Below are 22,877 nucleotides of genomic sequence, written 5' to 3'. Positions count from 1 at the left end.
AACAGGACACTGCCGAATCAATGGACACGAGCTGCTCTTGTGTGGGAAGGGCAGCTGGAATTCACATCAGAACAATACTTAACCTTTGACAGCCAGTAAAGGTTTCTGGTTTTGCACAATAAGGCTCTAATACTTAACTGGAATAAATATAGTTTTGGTTTCAGAAACAGAATATTCTTTAGGAACAACTCTAAATGTAACACCAGGGATAGATGGAGCAGTTCCAGTGAGGAAAGAAAGGGGACAGGGTAGGGCAAGCACTGGTTAGTGTGCCTCAGTTGCAGAGAAGCTGAAGTTGCAACCCATAAAAACAGGCAAGAAAGAGACAGCTTAAACACACAGAGGAAGGAATCGTTAGAATTCCTTCAACCCCACCAGGACCTACTGTGAATAAAACCTTCCAGAGGAGTTTCAGCTTATTACAAGTACCACAGCAGCTGCAGCCAGGAGCACTCAGGGCCAAAACAGGCTTCAGTATTACACTGATTTAAGTCAGCAGCCCCAAAGCTCCTGGTCTCTTCCTTCAGATGTAGTGGTGGAGCCCCAGGACACAGGGCCTTAAGGAACCCACTGTAACTGTTGGGATGACAGTGCCAAGTTCAGGAATTATGGACAAACATGACTGCTACTGTGAGAAGCAGCAAACATGATCCAAACCCCAGAGCACTCACGTTTTTGGCATGGAGACAGCAGGAACGGGTTTACCCAGTCTGTACTGGGGAGAAATCCTACTTCAGCCTAAAAGCAACTTCCCATTAGGAGTTGGCTACATGTTAGACTAGAAACTACAACTCAACAGCCTTGGCAAGACCACCCTTGTAAGAACCGAGCAATCGTGTGCAAGACTCCCACCTTCTGTGTGTCCAGTCACTGAAGCACCTCCATGCTTTTTCCTTTACAACTTAACTTCCATGTCTGACAAGGTGTTTCACTACTGCAGCTCCTCAGTGGTTGATGCAGATCTGCTCCACCTTCCCTACCAGTGATAGCACCTGCTTGCATGTACAGCTTTTTAAGGTCTATGGGATGAAAAGATTAGGTAATAATTAAAACACAGTTTGAAAATCACCCAGAGAAAGAGCAAGAGAGATGGTTTTATTCTAGTCAGAGACCTTCATTATACAGAAATGATAGTTTATTTCATCCAATAAACAAGAGTGACAGGTAGATCACAAACTGCATCACAGCTACTACCAGCACTGAGACAGTTCACCCACAAGTCTGGGGTAATACAATAACCCAACTGCACACAGCAGAGAATTTAACAATCGGCTCAAAAACAACATTGGGATTTGGTTAGCTTTTTGCATGTAAGTGTGTACATATATATATATGTATATAGATATTCTTTCCCTACTTAAGTATTTCCTAAAATCCACATGGAAGCACAAATGGCTTTAAACACCTGGACATAGATAGATTTTTCATCTTATATATATATTTATAGATATTTATAACAGTAAAGATATGGTTCTCATTACTACAATATACTTGTTTAACTCCTTTAAGCAGCTGGGAAGAAAGAAAATGAAGAACCCAGTTTTACTACAATCACAGCTGATGTGTGTGTGTCACAAAATACAAACAGAACAAGCCATGGGTGAGATTCGAGTCAGACCATTCCAGGACAGAACAGCTAAGAGGCAGGCAAAGAGTCTCAGAGGGAGCAGGCCTACATGTCAAATGGTGGTTTTGGGCTCTCCGGGCGGGAGGGACTGGCCTTACCCGGCCGGCTGGAGGGTAAAGACAAGGAAAACAAAGGAAAAAGGGAAGGAAAAAGGGGGAGAAGTAGTAAAACAATAGTTAAAATACAGAAAGGAACTGGCATCAGAACAACAGAGGATCCACAACAGAGCAATAGCACTGAAATGGAGATAAGTTAAATCTGAATCAGGCCTTGGTGAAAGCCTGCAACACAAATGGCTCATTCAGCTCTGGTAGAGACATGACATCTGAGATGGACAGGGTTGACATATCTTTAATTCTCAAGTATTTTTTAATACATGTAGCATGAAAAGTAGAAACCAAACCTTAAGAAGATGAGTTGCGATCAACAACGGTTACAAGTTTCCCCAAACACGTACCATCCACATGCAAGAAGAAAAGGCTACGGAAGAAGTCACCACAGTACCCAAACCACACGGGAAGATGTGCTTATCCAAAGCAGAAAGATTTTGAACAAAACATTACACAGCAAAACTCCCTGAAAACATTTGGCTGTCCATTTTGCAAGGGGGGAGCAGCGGATCTATTCCCCTCTCCCTGCTGGCTTCAGGAAAGTCAGCCAAAAGCGATGATGCAAAAGCACTGCATCACCAGCAGGATTGCCCCAGCTATAAGGGAGCCGAGTGTGAGCAGGTCCATGTGCCCCCTGCACGCTGAGGTGTGTGCGCTATCTCAGTCTTCACTCTAGCAGGACTACGCCGATCCACTGAGGTCCCCCCCTTTCCTTGTTTTCCCTGCCTCACTTGGATAGAAGGTTGATTGCACTGTTCCCAACATGAATTTTTGCACCTTAGAAGTCAAACTAATACACAGGACATTGAATCTGCTCCTAACGGTGTCACGTGTTTTGATAGTATTGTTCTTCTAAGTCACACTTTAGTCTTAACTACAAGAAAAGAGCTATAGATCAGTCCGGGTGCTACAGCTAACGGATGCAGGCAGGACACTTATCCAGGCTAGACCAGGCAGATGGACGGACAGCCACCACTTGGGCTTAAGGATGTCCCTGCAGCTGATCTCTCCAAGGAGCCAGTGTACTTCAGGGATCCATGCCACTGAATGAAGGCTACTCTATGCTCACAAAGCAATACAGGACGCACGAGTGAAGACGAAGAGCTCAATCACTAGGCTAGTGTTTTACGACACACCAGGAAGGGTGGGTGGGAGGCAGAGATGTGGGATGGATGAGAGGAGTGACTGTGGCTGTGGAAGGGAGGGTGGGATGGGGCAGCCGCCAGCACGGCATTCGTCGCCAGCTGTCTACAGCCTCGAGTTATAAATCTAAGAGGGACGGTTCAGCCGGTCGGATTATGGTAGGTCGAGTAGGTGAGGCAGGGCCCCTTCTGTTGTGAAAAAGCAGAAAACAAAAACAAGAGAACACACACCGTGGTTAGCACAGCAGTCGCAGTCACAATCACTCATGCTTCTCCACCTCGCCTGAGCCAGCAAGAGAATAAAACTCAAGGCGCAAAGTACCAGATGCAGCTCCACAAAGGAGACTTGCAGGTTTGTATCAGGCCTCACACTGGCCTTTCTGCACAGCATGGATTAGCAGTAAAGCAATCTGCTGGAAAGCCATTTCTGCTCTCCCTCTGGAATTTGGAAGTGCAGAGGTTTATTATCAGTGAGCGCAGTGGCTCTGGAATGAGCGTTGAGAAGCATGGACAACAGTGAGCTCCTGTATCAAGCACATGACAGTCACATAGCATGGATGGGGCCCTCTGAGACACGCTGCTGTCAGAGGTTCTTGGCTGGTTTGGTGGAGCACCTTCTACCCCTGCCCTTGAGGCTACTGGAAGCCTGAGATTCCCTATTGCAATACATGACACTGATGTTCGGGGCAAGCTTGATGCTTCCACTTCTCTAGTTCTGGTGCTCAGCAATTGCAGCTTCTACTTAAGTAAAAGGAAATTCAACCATTGCTACTCCATTCTGTTTCAGCTCTTTTGCTAGTCCTTTAGCTCATCAAGTGGGAAGCAATGTGAGTGTTTTCCCTCTGCAGAGATAAAGTATTCTAGGATCTCCTTCCTGTAAGGGACTGGGGAAAACACAAGACAACACCCCTGCTGTTCTAAGTCATTCCTCAGAAGATCACTTCAGACAGACTACAGTTTACAGATTAAAAGTGTTCTGTATGTCACCGAGTCCAATCTATGTTCCTCCTTTAAAGCATACTCCCTGCAGTGTCTGCAACCTAAACAGCGTCATGATAGTGTATCATTATGATAATTAAATTGCTCAGCATCAAGCCAGAGTAGTTTTACAATCCAAACAGTCTGAAATGCAAAGAGCAAATATAACCGGATGCAGCCCAAATAGAGAAGCATTTGCACTGATCACACAGAATCAGCGTCCCAGAATTAATGCCAAAACAATTCCACACTGACAAGCTTTAATTTAGATTACAGAGAATCAACTGCCTGCTGGAAATCGTGGTCCTTCCCTAACAAAGGGCCTGAGGGAAAGGAGGCGAGGAGGGGAAGAGAGGCAGAGAAGGATATTTGCACCAATACAGTCCTCTGGGGTACAAAAGTCTTGTTGTGTACTGACTGCAAGCCTATAGTCATGCTGGTACCAGTGGAGCTCTGCTCCTATAAACCGGGGCAAGCTCCCTCATCGTAGCAAATGAACCAGAGCAATTCTACAGTCCTGTTTATTAGATCTCAAAAGAACTTACTGCTCCATATCTATTAAGCCCCAAATCTCAAAACAATTACAACCACTTGTTCCCTGCCTTGGAAAATGATACATAAGAAAAAGCTTCAGACAGCAAAACATTCTGCAAATGTTATTTCCTTGGCTGGTAATGTCAACAGGGACTACAAGACCCCGCTGTCAGCATGTCAGTTAAGTTACTGCTCCTGTACAGCAATTAAGGATGGGATTGAGCTAACCCAGAAATCACAACCACCTCAGAAGGATGCTGAAATGATACTGTCTCCCAGAAGCAAAACTTACGAGGAGATGTTACAGCTGGGGAACCTGTGACACTTGTTTTCATGACATGTGGCATCCCTGCATTCTCTCTAGAGGGTGCTCCTGGTGTAACTGCAGCCACACCAACCAACTGATGGCTACTACCCTCACTGGAACAGCAATAGTACTTGAATTAAACCCCAACAAAACTCTAGCTCATCCTTTAATGAGATGGTGCTGCACTGTCCCATGTGTCAAAAGGCATTTTTGGACAAGTCTGAAGGACTATTTGCATTTCAGGAGTTTGGACAGGTTGTTCTAACAGTCTCTGTGGATTTACATGAAAAGGATGCTTAAAAAAAAATCACTGGACTATGTGATGTGCTCTGGCAAGAGAGGCCACTTGACCCTACCAGAATAAACAGGGCTGAAAGGAACACAAATAATTCCCAGGTAGATGGGCTGCTTTTTCATAACGTGCTGTGATTGAGTTTTGCAGACACTCAGAGGCTTTCAGGGGGAAGGGCTGCCACTTTTTAAAGTTACAGATTTTGTCTGTGCTCAGCTTTTCTGGAGACACGTGCAGAATCTGCCTGCTAAGGCTGCCAAAGGCTGAAATGGGCAGAGAAGTCCATTTACACCCGAAATGCTTCAGGCTGTCTCACTGCATCATTAGCAAAGGCCTTTTATGTCACTGAAAAGTCCCTTTCCTCAGTCAGGACACCAAGGAACAAAGCTTTGCTCATGGGGAAGCCTGCAGCAGTCTCTAGTCCTGGGAAGTAAGACCTGAATCCTGGCAGGAGCCTGAGGAGACCAGTTATAGTGACTGTCACATCCTTTGAAGTCAGTCTTTCAAGCTATACCCAGACCCTATGTTCATCATACCTAGGAAGCAATGGGCTAATTGGGAGTTCTGCTGATAAGGACCTAATGGAGATGGTAAAACATTACATTTATTCCCTTGGACTTCAAAAGGATTTGGGTGGTATTTTGGGGGTGGTTCGGCTCTTTTGGTGCTGTTTTGGTTTTTAACTTTCATTTCCTTGGTGCTCTTGATGCCAGATTTAGAACAGAACGCCCCATAACAGCGAGTCCCAGAATGAGGTGCAGACAACAGCAAGCCTCTTCACCGAGGTTCTTCACCAAGATGCATGTTTCTAGGGCTGCCAGGGATGTCTGCAGTAGGCAGAGTATTGGAGGAAACTGCTGATTGCTCCCAGCACCTCTGCAGTGCGTCATCAGTGAGGAGGGCTGGCGGATGACGTCCTCAGAGATGTCAATCGCTGAGCAATCACTGCATTGGTTTGATGGGATGTGGCACCTCTGAGCTCTAACTGCAGTCACATGCAGCAGTGACAGACACCAACTTGCTGCAAGATGGGGGCTAGCTGTGAACTCTGGAACAAGGGCTTGATCTTTTGCTATTCCCGTTAAGATAGTACTTCAACACACACTGCTACCCTCAGTTCTCTCTGCCAGAGCCAGCAGCAAGGGAATCTACAGGATATGCTGCTGTGCCCCTCTCAGACCTTTCACTTCAAGAAAGGAAGTCCACAGAGAAAAGGAGAAGGGGCCCACCCCCCCCACTTGCCCTGTTCTGGCCTCTCTGTCCCTTTATCAATAAGGGCTAGAGTTTCCCAGGGAAAAGATTCTGGAGAATTTGCACAACGCCACTCTTCAGCATTAACAGGACAAGGAAGAGTTTTTGGGCCAGTGCAGTATGCATGAGCCTGCCCCAGTACCCTGCTACATCACTGAACAAGTACAATGCTGCAAGATGCAGGGAGAGACAGGAAAAGGAAACAGGCAGGACAGGCAGTGTTTGGGGGACACGGATCACTAAAGCCTAACTCTCACAGGGGCAGAAGGCAGAGGAGAGAAGGCAGTCTGAATGGAAGCAGAAGAGTAACCTGGAAGGTAAAAGGGTCAAGTGGAGAACAAGCAAAAGGGAGTTTGCTTCTAATTGTGACAGGACACAAGGATTACAGGGAACATTCAATGTCAGAGTTACCTTACACTCAAGACATGGAAGTCCTGATATTAATGACTGTAACTCCTGCCTTCCATGAGCACTGGGAACACAGTGATGATGGGAGGACTCCTCCAACCAGACATTCGAATATAAGAAGAGGAGTCTGAACTATGCCCCGAGTCTCAATCTTGATTCTAACAGAGCTGACAAACCAAATCAAATCAGAGTTCCCTCAGCTGATCTCCCAGTCAGGGCACATATAAGGCAAATGAGACACACACAGTTTAGACCTTGTGCCAGAGCTCATTCCCCCATCCCACCTCCTCTATCTAAAGGCAGAGAAAGGGTCCTCTAGTGACCTTGAATCAGGTACTGAGGCTTTCCCAGCTACTGCAGCTCAAGCAGCTGCTCTGACTCTCATCAGCCAGTTTTTCTGTTCAAGACTCCTCCCTTTATGAGATCCTGGCAGAGGAGGTTCATTGGACAAGGGACTCTGTTACTAACACAAGAACTAGGCAGCAGAGCTGCAGAGCAGAGTGATGGAGGATGGGACACAATGACTCATGCATTGCAGGGAGAGTGCAAAACGTACCGTGGCTGCCAGTCCTCAGGGGTCACTGATAGTGATTCTGAAAGACAACATGAAATCAACATGGCAGTTCAGACAGTTCAAGGCAGAGGCCACACAGACTGTCAGGAACGTGGAACAGAGACACATGCATGCACAGACACACATTGCACGTCTCCCTGCAGAAGACAGCATCAGTGTGTGCTGCTGGTCAGGACTTCACACACACAACCACAGCCTCATCTTTGCACACATCCAGAACCCTGCTGTGCACAGGGGTGCATGAAAGCTGTCTGCACATCCACTGGCCATTGCTCACTCACCCACCAAGTCCACTCACACATCCAGGCTGATGCTCACACCTGCTGAACCAACAGTATCTCTCGGTCTCAGCACAGGTAGCTTAACTTGTCTCTGATCGTATTAGATGCTAGAGTTGAAACAAACAGCTCAGGAAAGAGAGACATGCAGTCCTGAGTGCTACCCAAAAAGGGAAGAAGCAGGTGAAGGCTTCTGTTTCGGACATTACAAATAATGAGATCAGCCACTCCGACCTCCTAAATAATTCAAGTCAAAGCTGTGTGATGTTATGCTTACAGTGATGCTGATCACTTGCATCTCTTTCCTTAGATGTACCAAAGAATGGAGAACCCATTAATGCCTTCAACAGTTTTTTCCAATGGTTCAAGCCTTTTCACTTTAACATTCTTCCTTCTCCTTTGAGTTTGCCAAAGCTCTTTCACCTTTTCTATTGAACTAGTTTCTATGGAACTATTTTAACCTGAAGAGCCTAAATGGAGGAGTATTTTCAGAGTTTTCTCTCCCAGAGCAAATCCTCCTGCATAGCTCCAATAGGCATGTAGTCCTCATACAGCCTTTAATCGCACCCAAACAGGACCTTATATTGCTTCAACTCTGTATGTATTTGGCAATATGGACTTCCATAGCAGACTGAATAAATGCCAAGTACACAGGCATGATGGCAATGTTTTATATGTCCTTAATTATATGCAAGAAAACCTTCCTGTGCAAGAAAATGGGCCATGTGGTGTTTATATGTGAAAGCATGTGTCTACAGTTATGTCTGAGAAAAGTACAGTGACACTCATCTAAGTTCATCATTCATAAAATCAGATGCTCAAACAAACTGGAGACACAAAACCTGCCACATTTCTACACGGGTGTGTGCATACACACAAAGCACATCCAGCCACCACCACACACTTGCAGTTCACTACACGACACCAACTCCTGCAGCAAAGCCCACTCACTCCATCTACAAGAGCTTTGTTCCCCTCACACAACAGCATAGCCTGGTTAGCAAGGGAAAAGGTGAGTATTAAAAAAAGCAACAATGGAGATGGCATTCGTTCACCCATGTCAGAAGGACCCGAGTCCAAGTGCTAGCAGGGAACATTCTTATTCTATATACAGGAGAGGAAGAGAAAGAGTCCCTTGTCATTGGAAATTCTCCATTCATCAGTGAACTCAAATGACAAGCTGGTATCAGGATCCGGAGGAGTCTATGAACAACTGGAAGAATCAGAGACGGGGATCAGGGAATGAGCATCACTTCACAGCTTCTGGAATTACATTCTCAACTCCAGATCAGGGCAGACAGTAACATGCAATCCAACCTACCATCTCTCCCCTAAAGCAAGGGATTGCTTGGTTCAGTATGAAACACTTTCTTTCTCTGCTTCAGTACTGTTCCCTATCTTCAATTAAACCCTCATGCAAATGGCAGAAGAGACATTAAGACAGAATACGACAGATCTCTTCAAAAAGAGAGGCCAATTCATTTCAGCCCATTTGGGGAATCCTATTGTGACAATCAGGTATATAGAATATTTTTCATGAGTGAAGAAATGAAACTGAGTGAAAGGAGAAAGATGGAGACAGAAAGAAGCATAAGTACACTAAAAATAAAACCACAAAGTAACACTAGATGGAAAAGCAGGGTCACAAGAAGCAAGAGCCAAAATACACAGTAGAAGCATGCTGACATCCATAGGTGCCACCAGCAGGACTGGACTCCCTGGGGCAACACTGAGGCATGTGTGGACAAGTGACTGTGGGAGCTGCATCAAGGTGCATAGGGAGGACTGGGGGCAGAGGCACCAAGAAAGTAAAACCATTTGCACACACCAAAGTCAGAACCTGGGGTTATAATTGATAACAAGGCCTATAATCAATATGGACTCATCCACCTCTGGGCTGGATACAGCCTGGCAGAGAATATGTCCCCTCTAAACAGGCAGCACCACGTGTCAGCTGGGGCACTATAACAGGAGGAAGTCTGAACTGCCTCTGCCATATACTATCACCACCCATTGACAGGCTGGCTGTTTCCACCAGAAATGGCAAAGCTTCAGACATGTGCCACCAGCAACCACCAGAGAGGAGGTGTTTTCCACGAGGGAAGTGTTCCCTCTGGCATGCCATTGAGGTGTTTCTGATTATATTCATTCTTTACTCAGCAATTACCTTCTCTTCCTCACAGGGAGGCCAAGTACCCAACACAAAAAGCATTCCCTGTTCCAAACTATTTCCTAAGTCCTGTTCAGGAACATGTGCTTAGGAAACGTACACAACATAATTACTATATTGGAGTGTGTTTGAAGTGACTGAACAGGAAAGGAACTGAGTTTCCCAGCAGGAAAGAAAAGCTGTGTGATTTTAATGCTCTAGACTGGAAAATGTTCAAGTCGATTACAAAAGCAATAAAAAAGGCTAAAAAAAAAAAATTAAATCCATTTATCTGCCAGTGATACTGCAACATTCTCCTAGCCAAAAAACAACCGAACAACTTAAAGGTCTCCAACTCACCTTGAAGAACTCTGGGCCAGGAGAAAAGGGGCAACTTCACACTTTGGGAGCCCTACACAGAGGGAAACTGTCACTCCAGTCCTGCGATTTTTCTTGTGAACATCTACTTGTGAGCAGAGGCATTGCTATGATTGCTTTAATAAAGCCCTTGGGTGCAAGGTCCTCTTCCCCCATTATCTGCACAGAGATGTGAACAGAGAAGAAGCTGCCCTGTTCCTGAGAGCTGCTTTGGCAATGCCTCATCTGTATAATGAGATCTCAGTGGACAACGATGCTCCTGCCTATGGACCCAGTTCAAATATCCAAAGACTGTACCCACACCATGCACTCCATTCTCCTTCTATGGCCCAGGCAGGCTAAATGCTGTCAAGTCTGTTACCCCAAAACCAGACATATCCCACCTGCGTGGAGCAGCGTCTCAGGACTTACCTGGGAACACCAGGAGGAGCACGATTAGGCCGAGAAGGAACCTGAGGTGGGGGCCCAAAGGGATCAGGAGAGGCACCTGGCCTGGAGGGCACAGGGGGTGCACCACCCAGTGTGGACCCACCAGCAGGAGGTGGTCCAGGAGCTGGGCCTCGAGACCCAGGTCTGGCGGGTGGCACTGCAGGAGCTCTCCTCTGTGGTGTGGGGCTGGACGTAGGGGACCTGGCAAACAAACAGAAGAAATTCAACTGCAACAACAGGCCTGAGATCCCTCTCTCACCACCAGGTCCTCAATATGCCACCTTCAGTGTTCCTTCTTTAGTTTCACACCACTTTATGTACCACCCTTTCTAGGACCATCAGGTTGCCTTCAAAGCTACTTCAGGCCCTATGTAACCTAAGGGTTCAGAACCCTCAGCATCCTCTAAAGATGTATCAGTCCTACATAGCTTCCAAAGCCTAGGAGCCTCCAACACAAATACCCAGAACTCTTCATCCACAGGGAGAAGAGGACAAGAGGAGGACTCCCGGTCTCAGTAGGAGGCCCCAGCTAGCCACTGAAGAGGCATCAGGCAGGTCTGCGGGGCTCTCCCCCTGAGCCTCTGGTACCTGCGTCCAGATGGTACGCTCTGCACCTGCAGCCAAGAGTCGTCCACCGGTGGGGGCATTGGGGTGCTGATGGTGCTGGTGTTGATGTCCCCGATGATGTTGAGGGCCTCTTTCAGGGCATGGAACATGCGCAGCATCTCGTCACGTCGCTGAGCCTGCTCTGCTGATTCCTCCATCAGTGTATTTTGGTCACCACAGGAGTACAGGTTTGCCAGCAGCTCCGAATGGATAAAGTCCTTGGTCTGTAAAGGAGCACAAAGAGGGAATCAGTTTTCACCCTCTTCCCCAAAACATTCCGTTCTCTCCCACCTCGTCCTCCTTCCAAGCTGCCTTCCATTTTTCTTCATTCTTTCTCTCCCTATTTTTCCCCTTCTCTGTGTCTCCCCACCTCCACTGACCACCGTGTGATAAGTACATTGTTTATCATGAGGTGCATGATTGTCTTCGGCATAAGGTCTCTGATGGTTTTGTTGACAATTGCCATGTAGGAATCCACCAGGTTCCTGATCGTTTCCACTTGTCTCTCCAGCTGAGGATCCATGGAGTGCATGAAGCTGTCTGATCCATTCTCTTCTGCTTCACTGGCCTGCAGAGAAAAGGAGAAACAAATTGGTGCTTCAATTGTAACACAAAATTGGTTTTTCAGGAGAGGTAAGAGAAAATAAAGGGAACGTACAGGAAGCGCATGCAATAAGTAAAGCTTAAGCTTACATTTTGAGCTGTGATTGTCAACGCACAGCTCGGCTTATATAGACTTCACCTCGGATCTAAGGAGCTTTAACAGTAAAGCTGCTCTCCTGGTAGAAAGTTACTACACAAAGGTGAAAGGCAACAGGGACTCCTGACCAGTGTTCACAGGTTATGGCTCTAGTGAATACTCAAAGCTGCATTTTTGCCTTCAATGCTTAGAGCTTCCTGAAAGGTTCTTCATCTGAGCTGGCTTTCCCACCCTCAGATTCAGTTCAGTTCTGAGAATTAGTCACCATAAATTAAGCCTCCCAGGCTCTGATACACTGCACCTTCATCCTCATTATACAAATGAGAAAACAGATACAGAGGCGAGATAACTGCTTGTCTCAGTGAGACCACAGTAGATGGAATAACCTAGAAACCCTTCCTGGTCACTTTAATTGCAAATCCTCCATCGTAAGTCAATTAGCTTTTCTTTCACACCAAGCACATGAATCTCTGCCTGCCTGAAATGCTTTGTTTAGCTTTCTGTAAGGGAAAACCTGGGCAGTGCTGTTTGACAGCAAGCAATCACCAAGGCTCTTCCATTTGGGATCAATTTCAAAGCAGCAAAGCATGAAAGACTGCTCTTTCTCAATGCTTATTAAAAAAAGGCAACAAACCAACCTTGACTTTATAAAGAAAAATCTTTCTTGTAAGAACCATCCCAGTCTGAAGGTTTTGCAGCAGTTCCTTATCTTTTGTTTTGGGGAACAAAATACAGGAGAAAGGGCAAATTCTTTTGTTCATTTGAGCTTTTCCTGGGAAGATCTTACATAATGAAGGAACACAAGGTCTCAGTGAGAAACAAAGAAAAGGAAGTGGATGTCAAACAGGGCAACTTAAAAAAAACACAAGGGTCAAAAAAACCCCCCAAAATAAGTTTGCACTAAGATTCAGAAGTGGTACAAAAAGGGAGGAATAACAAGAAAAAAAAAAAGGAAAATTCAAACCAAGAACAGAAACAAGCAGCAGGAATCCAACAGAAGGCACAAAGAGGGAGAAGAAGCAAATGCCTCTCAGGAAACTGTGACAAAAGGTAAAAAACAAGAGAGCTATCTGGCGAGATCCCCAGCGGGCACCGCAGGCAGGGAGGGTCAGACTTACTTTGTCCTTGTCCTGGCAGGCCAGTTTGAGCATAGGTGGAAAAAATTAAAACAAAAAGGGACAAAAAACAAAAGACTTTTAATTGGTCTCAGAATTTGGAGAAGATCCCATCACAGCACTGAACAAGCAACGCTCAACCCCACTAAAATACACAAATCCCTGGATTACCCTGGAAGAGGAACAAGTTAATGGTTTAGCTACACTGACAATCAAAATGGGATGCACACCAAGTAAATCAGATTATCAGCAACACAGAGCAATTTACTCACCTACAACACCTACTTCTTCTTTGTTACATAGGGTTTTGAGACAGTCATGCTAGCAATCGGCATTCTTATGTCAAACCATTCCATTTGCACACCAATAGATGGCACATGTCCTTTACCAGAGTGTGCTCAAGAGGCCCAGTCTGGTTCAAAGCCAGTCTGAAGTCATGTCACTGTTAAAGTCCTCTCCCTAATCCTCTTATATTTAATATCACATCGGTTTGTCAGGAACTACTTTAAGGCAAACCCCACAATCTTCAAGTGTAACAGGAAAGATGAATGCAAGTAGTCTATTAGAAGCAACAAATGCAAAAAGATAAGCAATTATCACTTTTCTAATGGACAACTACTAATAGCAGCTTCCTCTCAGAGAGCAGGAAGGCTTTGAACAGGAACATATACCACAATTCTAGAGAATGTACTTTTAAAGCAGAGCATAATGCTGACAGCAAGTGTTACAGGACAAGGCTAACGGAAGAGATAAGGGGCCTTGCTAAAATAGTATATTAAGGTATCTACCAAGCAAAATAAAACTTCAGAGAACATCTCTCCCTAACTGGGTGACGGAAGGAACAGGAGAACAACTACTACTAAGCCAGAAGTTCCTAACAAGGCTGTACAGTGTTTCTCAAAAGGAATGGCAACTTAGCATATACCACTTAGTAGTCAGGTAGTTAAATGTCCTACTTAGATTGGGAATTTAATGCCCACAAAGCAAGAGAGCTAGAAGGGCTTATTCAAGGCAGTCTTTGCCTACTTTATCCCCCCTTTGAAGCTACCTGTTACTTTATCCCGAGCTTCCTTAAAGGAAGCACCAGGACATACCAAAAACTTAAAAAGTTTTGTTCCAGAAGACGCCTGGTTTAGTAAAGAGACAAAACCTTCACTAATTTATTTGTAACACAAGAGGATGATGCAGCTATGCTGTGTTCCTTCTGATCCCATAGTTCTGGCTATAACTTACCCCAACACGCTCTGGGTAGACTCCTGCACGAAGGAAGGAAGCCTTCCAGCTATCCACCTCCTCCTGGGTCTCACAGGCCAGCTCCAGCTGCCGGTAGTCCTTGTAAACATTCCTAAAGAGACAAACATTTTATTCTTCTCTATTGCAAATTGGAGATTTGCCCACATTTAACACAGATGTCAATGGCCAGGGAATCTTCACAGCCTTGTAGAAGCTTCCTGGACTAAGGCAGAGATGCTTAGCTCCTTGCTAGCATCCTCATCATGACCTTGCAAAAGGGAAGGGACTGCCCCTAGATCAGCTGCGCGTTTCAACTTGGTGTGAATAAGATTCTTCTTTCAATTCTGCCCACTGCTGGACTTCTCCAACTAGCCTGGGTCCCCCATCTCCTATGGCTTTCCCTAGTCACTCATTAAGAACACTGATTATCAGTATATATTCCAGTTGGATCCAGGTAACCACGCCAAACAGGTGAAGGCTAAGGTCACCCTGCAGGCCATGCGCTGGTGAAGAAAGACGGTACATATATGCAAGACCAGAAGGGATGAAATCAGACTTATTCTTCTGTCAAAAGAAGTCCCCCCATCTCCTCCAAGAATGGCTCTCCCCTGGAGAGCTATCCCAATACACCCATCTACTCCCTCCTATCTAATATTACATAAATGCTGTCCCTAGCTTCAACAGCTTGGCATGGTGAGATGTGAGCATACCTCTGTTCAGTGTTGAAGAGAGCAAAGATGTGCTTGCTGGACATGAACCCCTTCTCAACATCTCGCAGTTTCAAGTTATCCACTGGTAACATGTACTTCTTCTCTTTCTCCTGAAAAAGGAATCAGTAACAAGTCACTCACTGCTCCAGCAAAGCCTCTACTCTGCCAGCACAGAGAAGCCTGTCAACAATACAGCCCCACATCACCAGGGCACTCAACTCACCAGGTCTGTTTAATCTGTGAGAAAAGGGGACCTGTTTTCTCTTGTCCTTACTGACTGCTTTTGTGATGTGACCCAAGAACCCAGGCCCGTTAACTCCTCGAGGAGCTGGCAGCAGCATGGCATGACCCAATTCCCCAGGTTGTAGATCACCACCAAGGCCCTCACTCTTCCCAGCAAAGGGTCAATCAGCACCAAGACCCTCACCAGCTACGTGATACCTCCATCCTCAGGACAGCATAAGTGGGGAGAAAGTGCTGCTGGTCAGAGAAGGGGCAATCAGCCCTCACAGCCTCACTATTGACACCTCAGTGTTTTACTTATGATCATGACAAGCCTATATCCAGGCTCAAGAAAAGCCAGGCATGTGATAGAGTAGCTGGTTTGCCACAGATACAGACTGCATCAACTTAAATTCACCTCGTCAGAAGAGCTGACTTTCTCATTTCATCCTATCACTGTCCTACACTATTGATTACTGCAAACCCTCTTAAAGTATTAATTAAGCAATAATAATTATACACCCAAAGATCAAAGAGCAAGTCTGGCTATAAGAACACAGGTTACTGTAAGGTTACCTCAAGGGCTCCCGTGTTGGAAAAAGAACATAAATCAATAACCATGCTCACTAATGAAACTCTCATGCTTCAAATGATGAGAAGCTGCAGCAGTACAGGCAGTTTGCTGCTCGGTGGATGCTCAAAACCAGAGCCTGAAATTTTAGTGACCAGATTCAGATTGCTTGAAGGGATCTGTTTTCCAGAACAACTGCACCCACAACCCTCCAGTCTGGTTCTTATGAGACCTCTCCCAACTGCTAAACACAGAACAAGGCATCCAAAACCAAACCTCAACATTTCTGACCCTAGATATCATCTTTAACAAAGAATCTTGAGGTTAATTTTCACATTTAACATCCAGGAGCTAAGGCAGAATCATTCTCCTTGCTCAAATCTGATCTACAGCAAATTAACAGAGGTGAGTTTGATTTAAGGTCCCCATTTGGAACATCTTGTTCCAGCTGGGTATTATACCCCAACATAACAAGAGAGGGAGCCATCACACTGGTCTCCTAAAGGCAGAATGCAGCTACCCGAGACTGAAATAGAAATAGAGCATACTTCTGTGCACAAGCATGTATGTGTGACTGTCCCCTTGTGAGCATCTTGTGTGTTTGTAGACCTTTCTTGGCTGGAAGCAACAAAACACGATTGCTCTCAGGGGAAACAAGAACAGAAAACAAAGATGGTCAGTGAGCAGAGATTAGCTAGGAAAGAGGGACAGGGCAGAGCAGCAGATAAGGATGACAAAGCTGCTGAGCTCAGACATCCGTCCAGCCTAACACCCTCTTCAGTTTCAGTGAAATAGGCTTGAGTTTGCTAAGGACAGCAGTCACTACACAGTTCAGACACAGCCCAAAGATCAAATCAGACAAGTTCATTCCAAAATTCAAGCAACAAGAATATCCCAGAAGCCAGCACCTAGAAACCAGAAGAGATCACTTGGGTACCTATCAAACTCTCCATTCTCTCGCAGAAATGCCAGGCTGTGAAAGCATGAGAGCTCTTCCAAGCAAATTTCCCTGGATATTTTACTATGGTTCATCAGTCTGGTGGGCAAGAGCTTTTGTGATGAGACATCTGTCAGCCAGGTACTGGGCTCAGAGCCCGATCACTTCAGGTTCTGTAAGCCACACACAGCTTCCAGCTTTCTGTTACTTTGGATTATTATTATGCTGGTGTAGACTGAACTAGTGACCTAGAAGGGAAGTACACCAACTGCTAAGTCCCTGTGCAAGTCAGACCATCCCTGCCACAGCCTCCCTTGCCTCGATGTCCCTGCATCCACCCCAGTGTCTCTGGGTTAGTACAAGAAATCACCGATGTAAAATCATTTTTCTCAGACGGCTTTAACGTTAGAACCATATTATTCCATGGAAATCTAGCAATGCAGTCATTCTTCAGGGGAAAATAAAGGCAGCAAAAGGTAAGGGAATCCCATGTCCCAGATATGGAAATACATGCTCTTTGCCAGAGTTTCAACTTTCACCCTTTCCAAGCTCTTGCATAAATGCTGCCACGTGATCAAGACAACAGCATCTCCGCATGCTGATCTTCCCATACACCAGAGGGAAGATGCATGCATTTGTCTGCCAGCATAAAATACCACAGTCAAAAGGATGACACTGGCTCAAGGCAAGAACCCCCCAGTTCACACGTGCTGCAGGGCAATGCACACTGACAAAAGCCCCTGGGGCTCTCCATCACCCCACACCTCCCCCTAACCAGTCCCCCACTTCAGTCTTTCCAGCTTCTCAGTTTTCAACCCAGCCTGTTTTATATCAACATTCTGACTTCATTTCCTGAATGTAGAGACAGGAAAGTGTGGAATGAGCTGCCAAGGGCTGAGCCTCTCAAAACTTTGGCTGAGCCCTCTGCCCATATGTTAGCAATCTGGCAGTATGTGCTATGGCTGAACAGCATCCTGGCCAAGAGGGGAAAAGGGCTTCTCTCTCTCTAGCTTTCCAGACTTGGAGGAGGGGAGAGAAGGAAGAGCCAGCACATATCGAAATGGGAAAGTGGTTTGTGAAATACTATATTAAAAGCCCGCAGTCTGATCCCAAGAGGCTTACATTCCTCATAAGGTATCTCCCTTCATCTATAAGAAGGAGAAAAAAAACACCTCTCTCAGCAGCAGAGTAGGTGTTGTATAAAATGTGCATGCTGGCTGTGAGTTAATCTGTAGAGCCATGAGGCCAAGGAGAGGTAGTGAAGTGGCAGAAGCATTTAGATTGGTTGTAATAAACAGAACATGGATGCTCAGTGTTAGGGAATGAAGCAGGCACAGGGCTATTTACCCATAATCAGGGCTGCTGTTCCCAATGGGAGCCACACTGCTTGCATGGAGAACTGCAGAAAGAGATGACTGCAAGCTACTTGCACAGGCAGGATAAGTGCCAGAGGATTACTCCCCCGCCCCCAGCACAGTGCAGATACAGCCAGATGGCTCTGTACTTTGCATCTACCATAGAAAGAAAATACACATGGCCAAGGAGGAGACCAGGATCCACCAGCCATTCCAACTGTGGGGCAAGAAACACAATAGCTGGAGAAAAAAACATAAACAGGGATGCTGCAGTTGCAGCCTGATGTTGCAATATCCATATTGTGGCCACACATCTCCTGATGGTGGCTAAATTCCGAGACTGGTTTTGGTCAGAGACAGCAATGGGCTGCACTATCATCTCAATTATATGTTGTTATCTTATAGGTAACAACCTACAGGAGGTTCCCAAAATCCAGCAGGCAGCAAGCCAGCCTGACTGAAAGCATCTCCTCCATTCCTTGGGCTGCCTCAACTGCAAGTTACGTTTTCCTCCTCTTGGATATATGTAAAGTGAAGCTGACAGATGCATGTGTGGGCTCCCCTAAGGCTGGAAATTGGCACTGGCAATACAAGAAAGTAATTGGCAGAATTATTAGGTCTCAGTTTGCTTCTGGAGTACAAATAAACTAATTCAAGGTTTCCCTGTAGCTGTTATGACAAACAACTTTCGCACAGAGACAAGGCTCTGTGGATATGGGAGAAAGAGCATTGCCATTGTTTCAACTGGTGGCCATGTGTAATGAGGAGAAATTCATCCTGTTTGAACCTCTTAATCTCTTTCCTTCTTGTAAGACAAAGCACTTCTTGTAAACAAACCTGCCCCAGAGATGAAGGGAGGTTCAGCCAGACTGTTTGTATTAAACACATGCACAGCACTTCGGGAACTGCTGTAATCAAACTCCACTCACATGGAAACACATTAACATCATAACGGATGATAACACACTGCACAAATGCATGTATACTACAAGAGTATTGGGAAGAAGCCTCTGAAAACTGGAGTATTTGAAAGCAGTACTGAAGGTATTTGAGCATTTGAAGTTGAACCACCCCCCATTACTGACCACTTTCTGCCTGTCTTTGCAAAGCAAATGCACATCAGAAGAGCTGTATTTCTAAGCTGTGATTCTTCCAGGAAGCCCAAGTCATCCCCAAACACACACGCACCTTGAGGCCAGCTTTCTAAACCACAGCCCACCTGCATCACTTTTACCCTCGGAGCACAGTTTACCAAGCACACTGTGATCACTGCTCCAAGCAGCTGCAATGGCTTGTTTACATCGGAAAGCTGCACCGGTTTAACTTAAACAATGCACCCTAAGATTTTAAGCTGATTTACTTCAAAAGCTCTGTAGACACCAGGCCTGGCCTCATGTGATTAATCACAGCCAGCACTGTTGGCTTAGTAAGCACAGCGATGGTAATCAACTCACCTGCATAAAGCAAAGACTATTTACATCAGCTGAAACAGCCGTGCGGCTCAATCTGCACATGAAGTGCAACCCCAGGAAGCCATGAGAAGGCATATGAGAAACCAAGGCAGAAACTGAGTTGCTTCAGAGAGGCTACAGTGCCCAAAACCCCACTGTTATGACCTCTGTAAGGTCACAGCAACGCTCCCCAGCCTTTGCAAAGGACAAACAGGCATTTCTCCCAACACCAGCCCCTGTGCCAGGGATGAACCTCCCTCGAGTAGATGACTTGCTTTGATGAGGTGAAGTACAACATGCATGCAAAGTGTTGCACGCCGCTGGGGAAAGGAGAGGGTTGGTTACCCTTCCCCAGTGCATGGTTAGAGCCACAGTGGGAGCTTTGGGCATTCATATCCTCGGCCACAAATCCTAGCTGCCCACCAGGATGCCCACAGGAGAAGGGGATCCTGGAAGGGAGGCACGCAGCATACATAAAGCCCTCTTTATCCCTGCAGCGCTAAGGCAGAGAGGGAGCAAACCGCACGGGCTGAGGCTAACATCTGGAATCGTTACATGGGAGCCAAGCGCCACAGAAAGCGACAGCATTCCTCAAGTTTCCATGCGGGGTAGGGAACCTTCCTTTCCCCCCGCGCAACCCCATCCGTCAGCCCGCTCACTTCCTGCCAACCTCCGGCCTTCCCAGCAGCCAGCAAGCTCCTCCCTCGAGTCTAGTTAGCTTTCCACTGCCACGTCAATTGAGGCAGAAGGACAGAAGGGGAGCAAGAAGGGAGGGAGCAAAAACCAGAGGAAAGGAGGGAGGGAAGCTCAGCAATGCCAGATATATGGAGGGGGGGGGGAGAGAAAAAGAGGGGATGCGGATTTGCTCCTGCAAGTAGCTGGAGGTGAGCTGCAAGGGCAATGGGCCAACGTGGGTCAAAGGACCCTTTTGGGAAGCAAAGGTTGGTCCTGTTTGAGCTTTGCTCCGGACATCAGGACAGAATGGGGCAGAAGGAGGTGAGGGTGCATGGGGCCTGGGAATCCTCCCACACAGCTCCATAGGGAAGAAGAGGAGTTGAATGAAGCAACAAGTTCTGCACACCTGGGTGACAGCCAAAACTTCACAGCATTTCCTCCTCAAACAACAGGAATTGACTTTTCTTGTTCCTCTCTTTCTATATAGGTGCAGCATATCCCCAGGTACCAGCCTGACACCAGCACTGGAAGAGGAAGGAGCTTGGCAGCTTGCTCCAAAGTGGAAACCTGCAGAGAACACCAGTTCTTCTTCCCAGCTGCCAGAAGTGGATGCTTTTTCAGTGACGACTTGGACTTTCTTTTACCCCATCTCTGCCCCCCAAACCCCATCCCAAAAGCATGGATGGGGAAAAGGACTAATGGAGCTGCTGATAGCCGGAGAGCAGATTGCAGAGGCTCCACTCCGTCTGCCCAGTGTTCAGACTACCTGTTCAGGACTACGAGATTGTACAGTAGTCTGCACATTGGTTAGGCTGTGCTGGGATACACCTCACACTGCCAGTGCTGCACGGGGACGGCATCACCTGCACGGCAGAGGGACATGCTTGGAGAGGGTGGGCTGCGGGCATAGCTGCATGCAAAGTCCACTCATCCCTCAGCCTGGGAGGATATAACCCTTTGGAGCAATGCTTGATCACCACTTTTACCTGCCTGTCCAACCAGCCTGCTCACAACCCTCCCCTTCCTCCCTCCATCTCTCTTTCATCCCCTTATTTCTTTCAGTTCCATGCACTTGTCCCAGGTAGCTGTGTTGAGAGTGGCTTGTGCTTCACATGCTGAACTTTGCCATAGAACGCAGAGACAGACACATGGGAGTCACAACCACGCTGTGCTTTGGTACCTGAGAAGGCAGGATCAAGAACAGAAAGGTGACTGGAAAATGGGGATTTCACATCTTAAAAGAAAGCTGGTCATTAATAGAAAGAAGGATTTCAATCCACAAAGGATTGAAAGGTGAAGGTTTGGATGCTCTGGAAGTTGTGTTTGCTTTGGTGTTTGTCTGGAAAAGAAAGAAGAGAAACAGTGAAAGAGTAAGTGAGGAATGATTGAGATATTATCCATGAGAAAATACGCACTTGTGAAAATAGGGAGTGAATGAATGAAAGAGGTCCACAGAGGATGTAAAGAGAAGGAACACGTTCCAGAGAGCACCTAAGAGTAGTGTGAAAGAAGGGCAGGAAGAGCTTTGGAGCAGACCTACTCCTGCAAAGCCCTGGCTGCAGCCAGACCCATCAGCAAGTTTCTGATCATTTGTGAGCATCAGAGCAAAGAAAAGGATTTCTGCCAGCCGAGCTGGGCCTCAAGGACGCAGACTGCTGGGGGGGGGGAGTGGGGTGTGTGTATGTGTGCAGTGGGGAAACAATCTCAGTATTGATCAATGTATTTTTAAACTAGAATGGGGTACAGCACATGGACAGGTACAGAATAAGCAGCTATTTGGTGACTGCCAGTAAGGTCACATCTTTCCCAGGACAGAATACCTTTGTGCTTCAAGCAAAAGAGAAGGCGTGAAGACCAAGAAATCAAAGAGCTCAAGCACAGTTGTTGCAGCAGGAATCAACATGATGTATAAAGAAGCATCCCCCACGCACCTGAAAGTATCTAAACCGCTGTGCCCAGCCCTCCTGCACACACACACAGGACTCAAACGCTCCGACACTGCATGCAACACATACTTTTACGCAAGCAAATAAGGCCATATTCTTCTCATGTCACCTGTTCTTACGAGTCCCAGCCTTCTAGTACATGATTTACCTGAGTAAGGACAGAAGGTCCCATCTGTATTGTACATTCACACAAACTCCCAAAGGAACCAGCAGGTATATCCATCTACCCAGCTGGGCAAACACTCCAGCACAGTCACTCCAACAGATACAGTCACCCTTGCAGAGCAGACGACGCAGGGGTCCCCTCCAGCAGGTAGTAAGCTTTACTAATAGGAACCGCTGAGCACAGTGCTCACTGCATCTTGCCTACAAGGTCCTCAGCAGCAGCAGCTCTAGCCCAGCTCACAGACCCTCTTTTCCAGCAGGCAGGAAAGCCCTGCAGAGAAGTGGGCACTGTGCATTTCGTAAGGAATTCAGGCAGAAGGACTATTCAAATCAGCTTCTTGTACTGTGTCCACTATGGAGCTTGCTGAGCAGCTATCCTGTGTGCTGTGCTGCTGCTCCAGCCCTGGGGACACTGTGGCCTCTCTGAGCAAAGGAAATCTCACTCTATATTGCCAACAGCCAGAGCAGGCTCCTCCCCATCTCTCCTTCCCACTGCTGGCTGCAGCATGATCCCACAGGGTTCAGGAGGTGCAGGTACCTCAGGAGGGTCTCCAGGTCTTGGGAGGCCAGCTTTCTGTGGGGCCGCTCTCCATGGGGCCAGCGTTTGACTCATTGGAAGGAGACAGGAAGACAAACAGAGCCCAGGAGCACACACACATGCTCTTGGCAGTGAGGCTGAGTGGGGAGCCAACTTTCCACCCCCGCCTGGTCTGCTCTTTCCTTCCCCTCCCATT

The 22,877-nt window shown here is 46.6% G+C and overlaps 1 protein-coding gene across 21 annotated transcripts in view; it reads right to left on the bottom strand.

The window, feature by feature from the left end:
- Positions 1 to 1,074: 1,074 nt before the first annotated feature.
- The window catches only part of DNM1 (dynamin 1), a 64,591-nt gene continuing 42,788 nt past the window's right edge, over positions 1,075 to 22,877 (bottom strand). For 4 of the 21 annotated variants that reach the window (XM_062641308.1, XM_062641312.1, XM_062641307.1 and 1 more), the window contains 7 exons: positions 14,822 to 14,931; positions 14,112 to 14,223; positions 12,882 to 12,893; positions 11,461 to 11,631; positions 11,046 to 11,287; positions 10,440 to 10,658; positions 1,075 to 3,068 (listed from right to left, as the gene is read on the bottom strand). In XM_062641308.1, coding sequence (XP_062497292.1) covers positions 2,999 to 3,068; positions 10,440 to 10,658; positions 11,046 to 11,287; positions 11,461 to 11,631; positions 12,882 to 12,893; positions 14,112 to 14,223; positions 14,822 to 14,931 — 936 coding nt within the window. In that variant the 3' untranslated portion in view covers positions 1,075 to 2,998. Of the gene's footprint in view, positions 3,069 to 7,205; positions 7,243 to 10,010; positions 10,063 to 10,439; positions 10,659 to 11,045; positions 11,288 to 11,460; positions 11,632 to 12,881; positions 12,894 to 14,111; positions 14,224 to 14,821; positions 14,932 to 22,877 lie in introns of those variants that run through there. The other 17 variants (XM_062641315.1, XM_062641314.1, XM_062641309.1 and 14 more) reach the window with 15 other exon arrangements.

This window comes from Pezoporus occidentalis, unplaced genomic scaffold (genome assembly GCF_034315485.1).
Source record: "Pezoporus occidentalis ecotype Australia unplaced genomic scaffold, CSIRO_AGI_Poc_V1 ctg68, whole genome shotgun sequence".
Classification (NCBI taxonomy): domain Eukaryota; kingdom Metazoa; phylum Chordata; class Aves; order Psittaciformes; family Psittacidae; genus Pezoporus; species Pezoporus occidentalis.
Note: the sequence above shows the minus strand (reverse complement) of the source record. Positions and strands in the feature narration are given on the sequence as shown.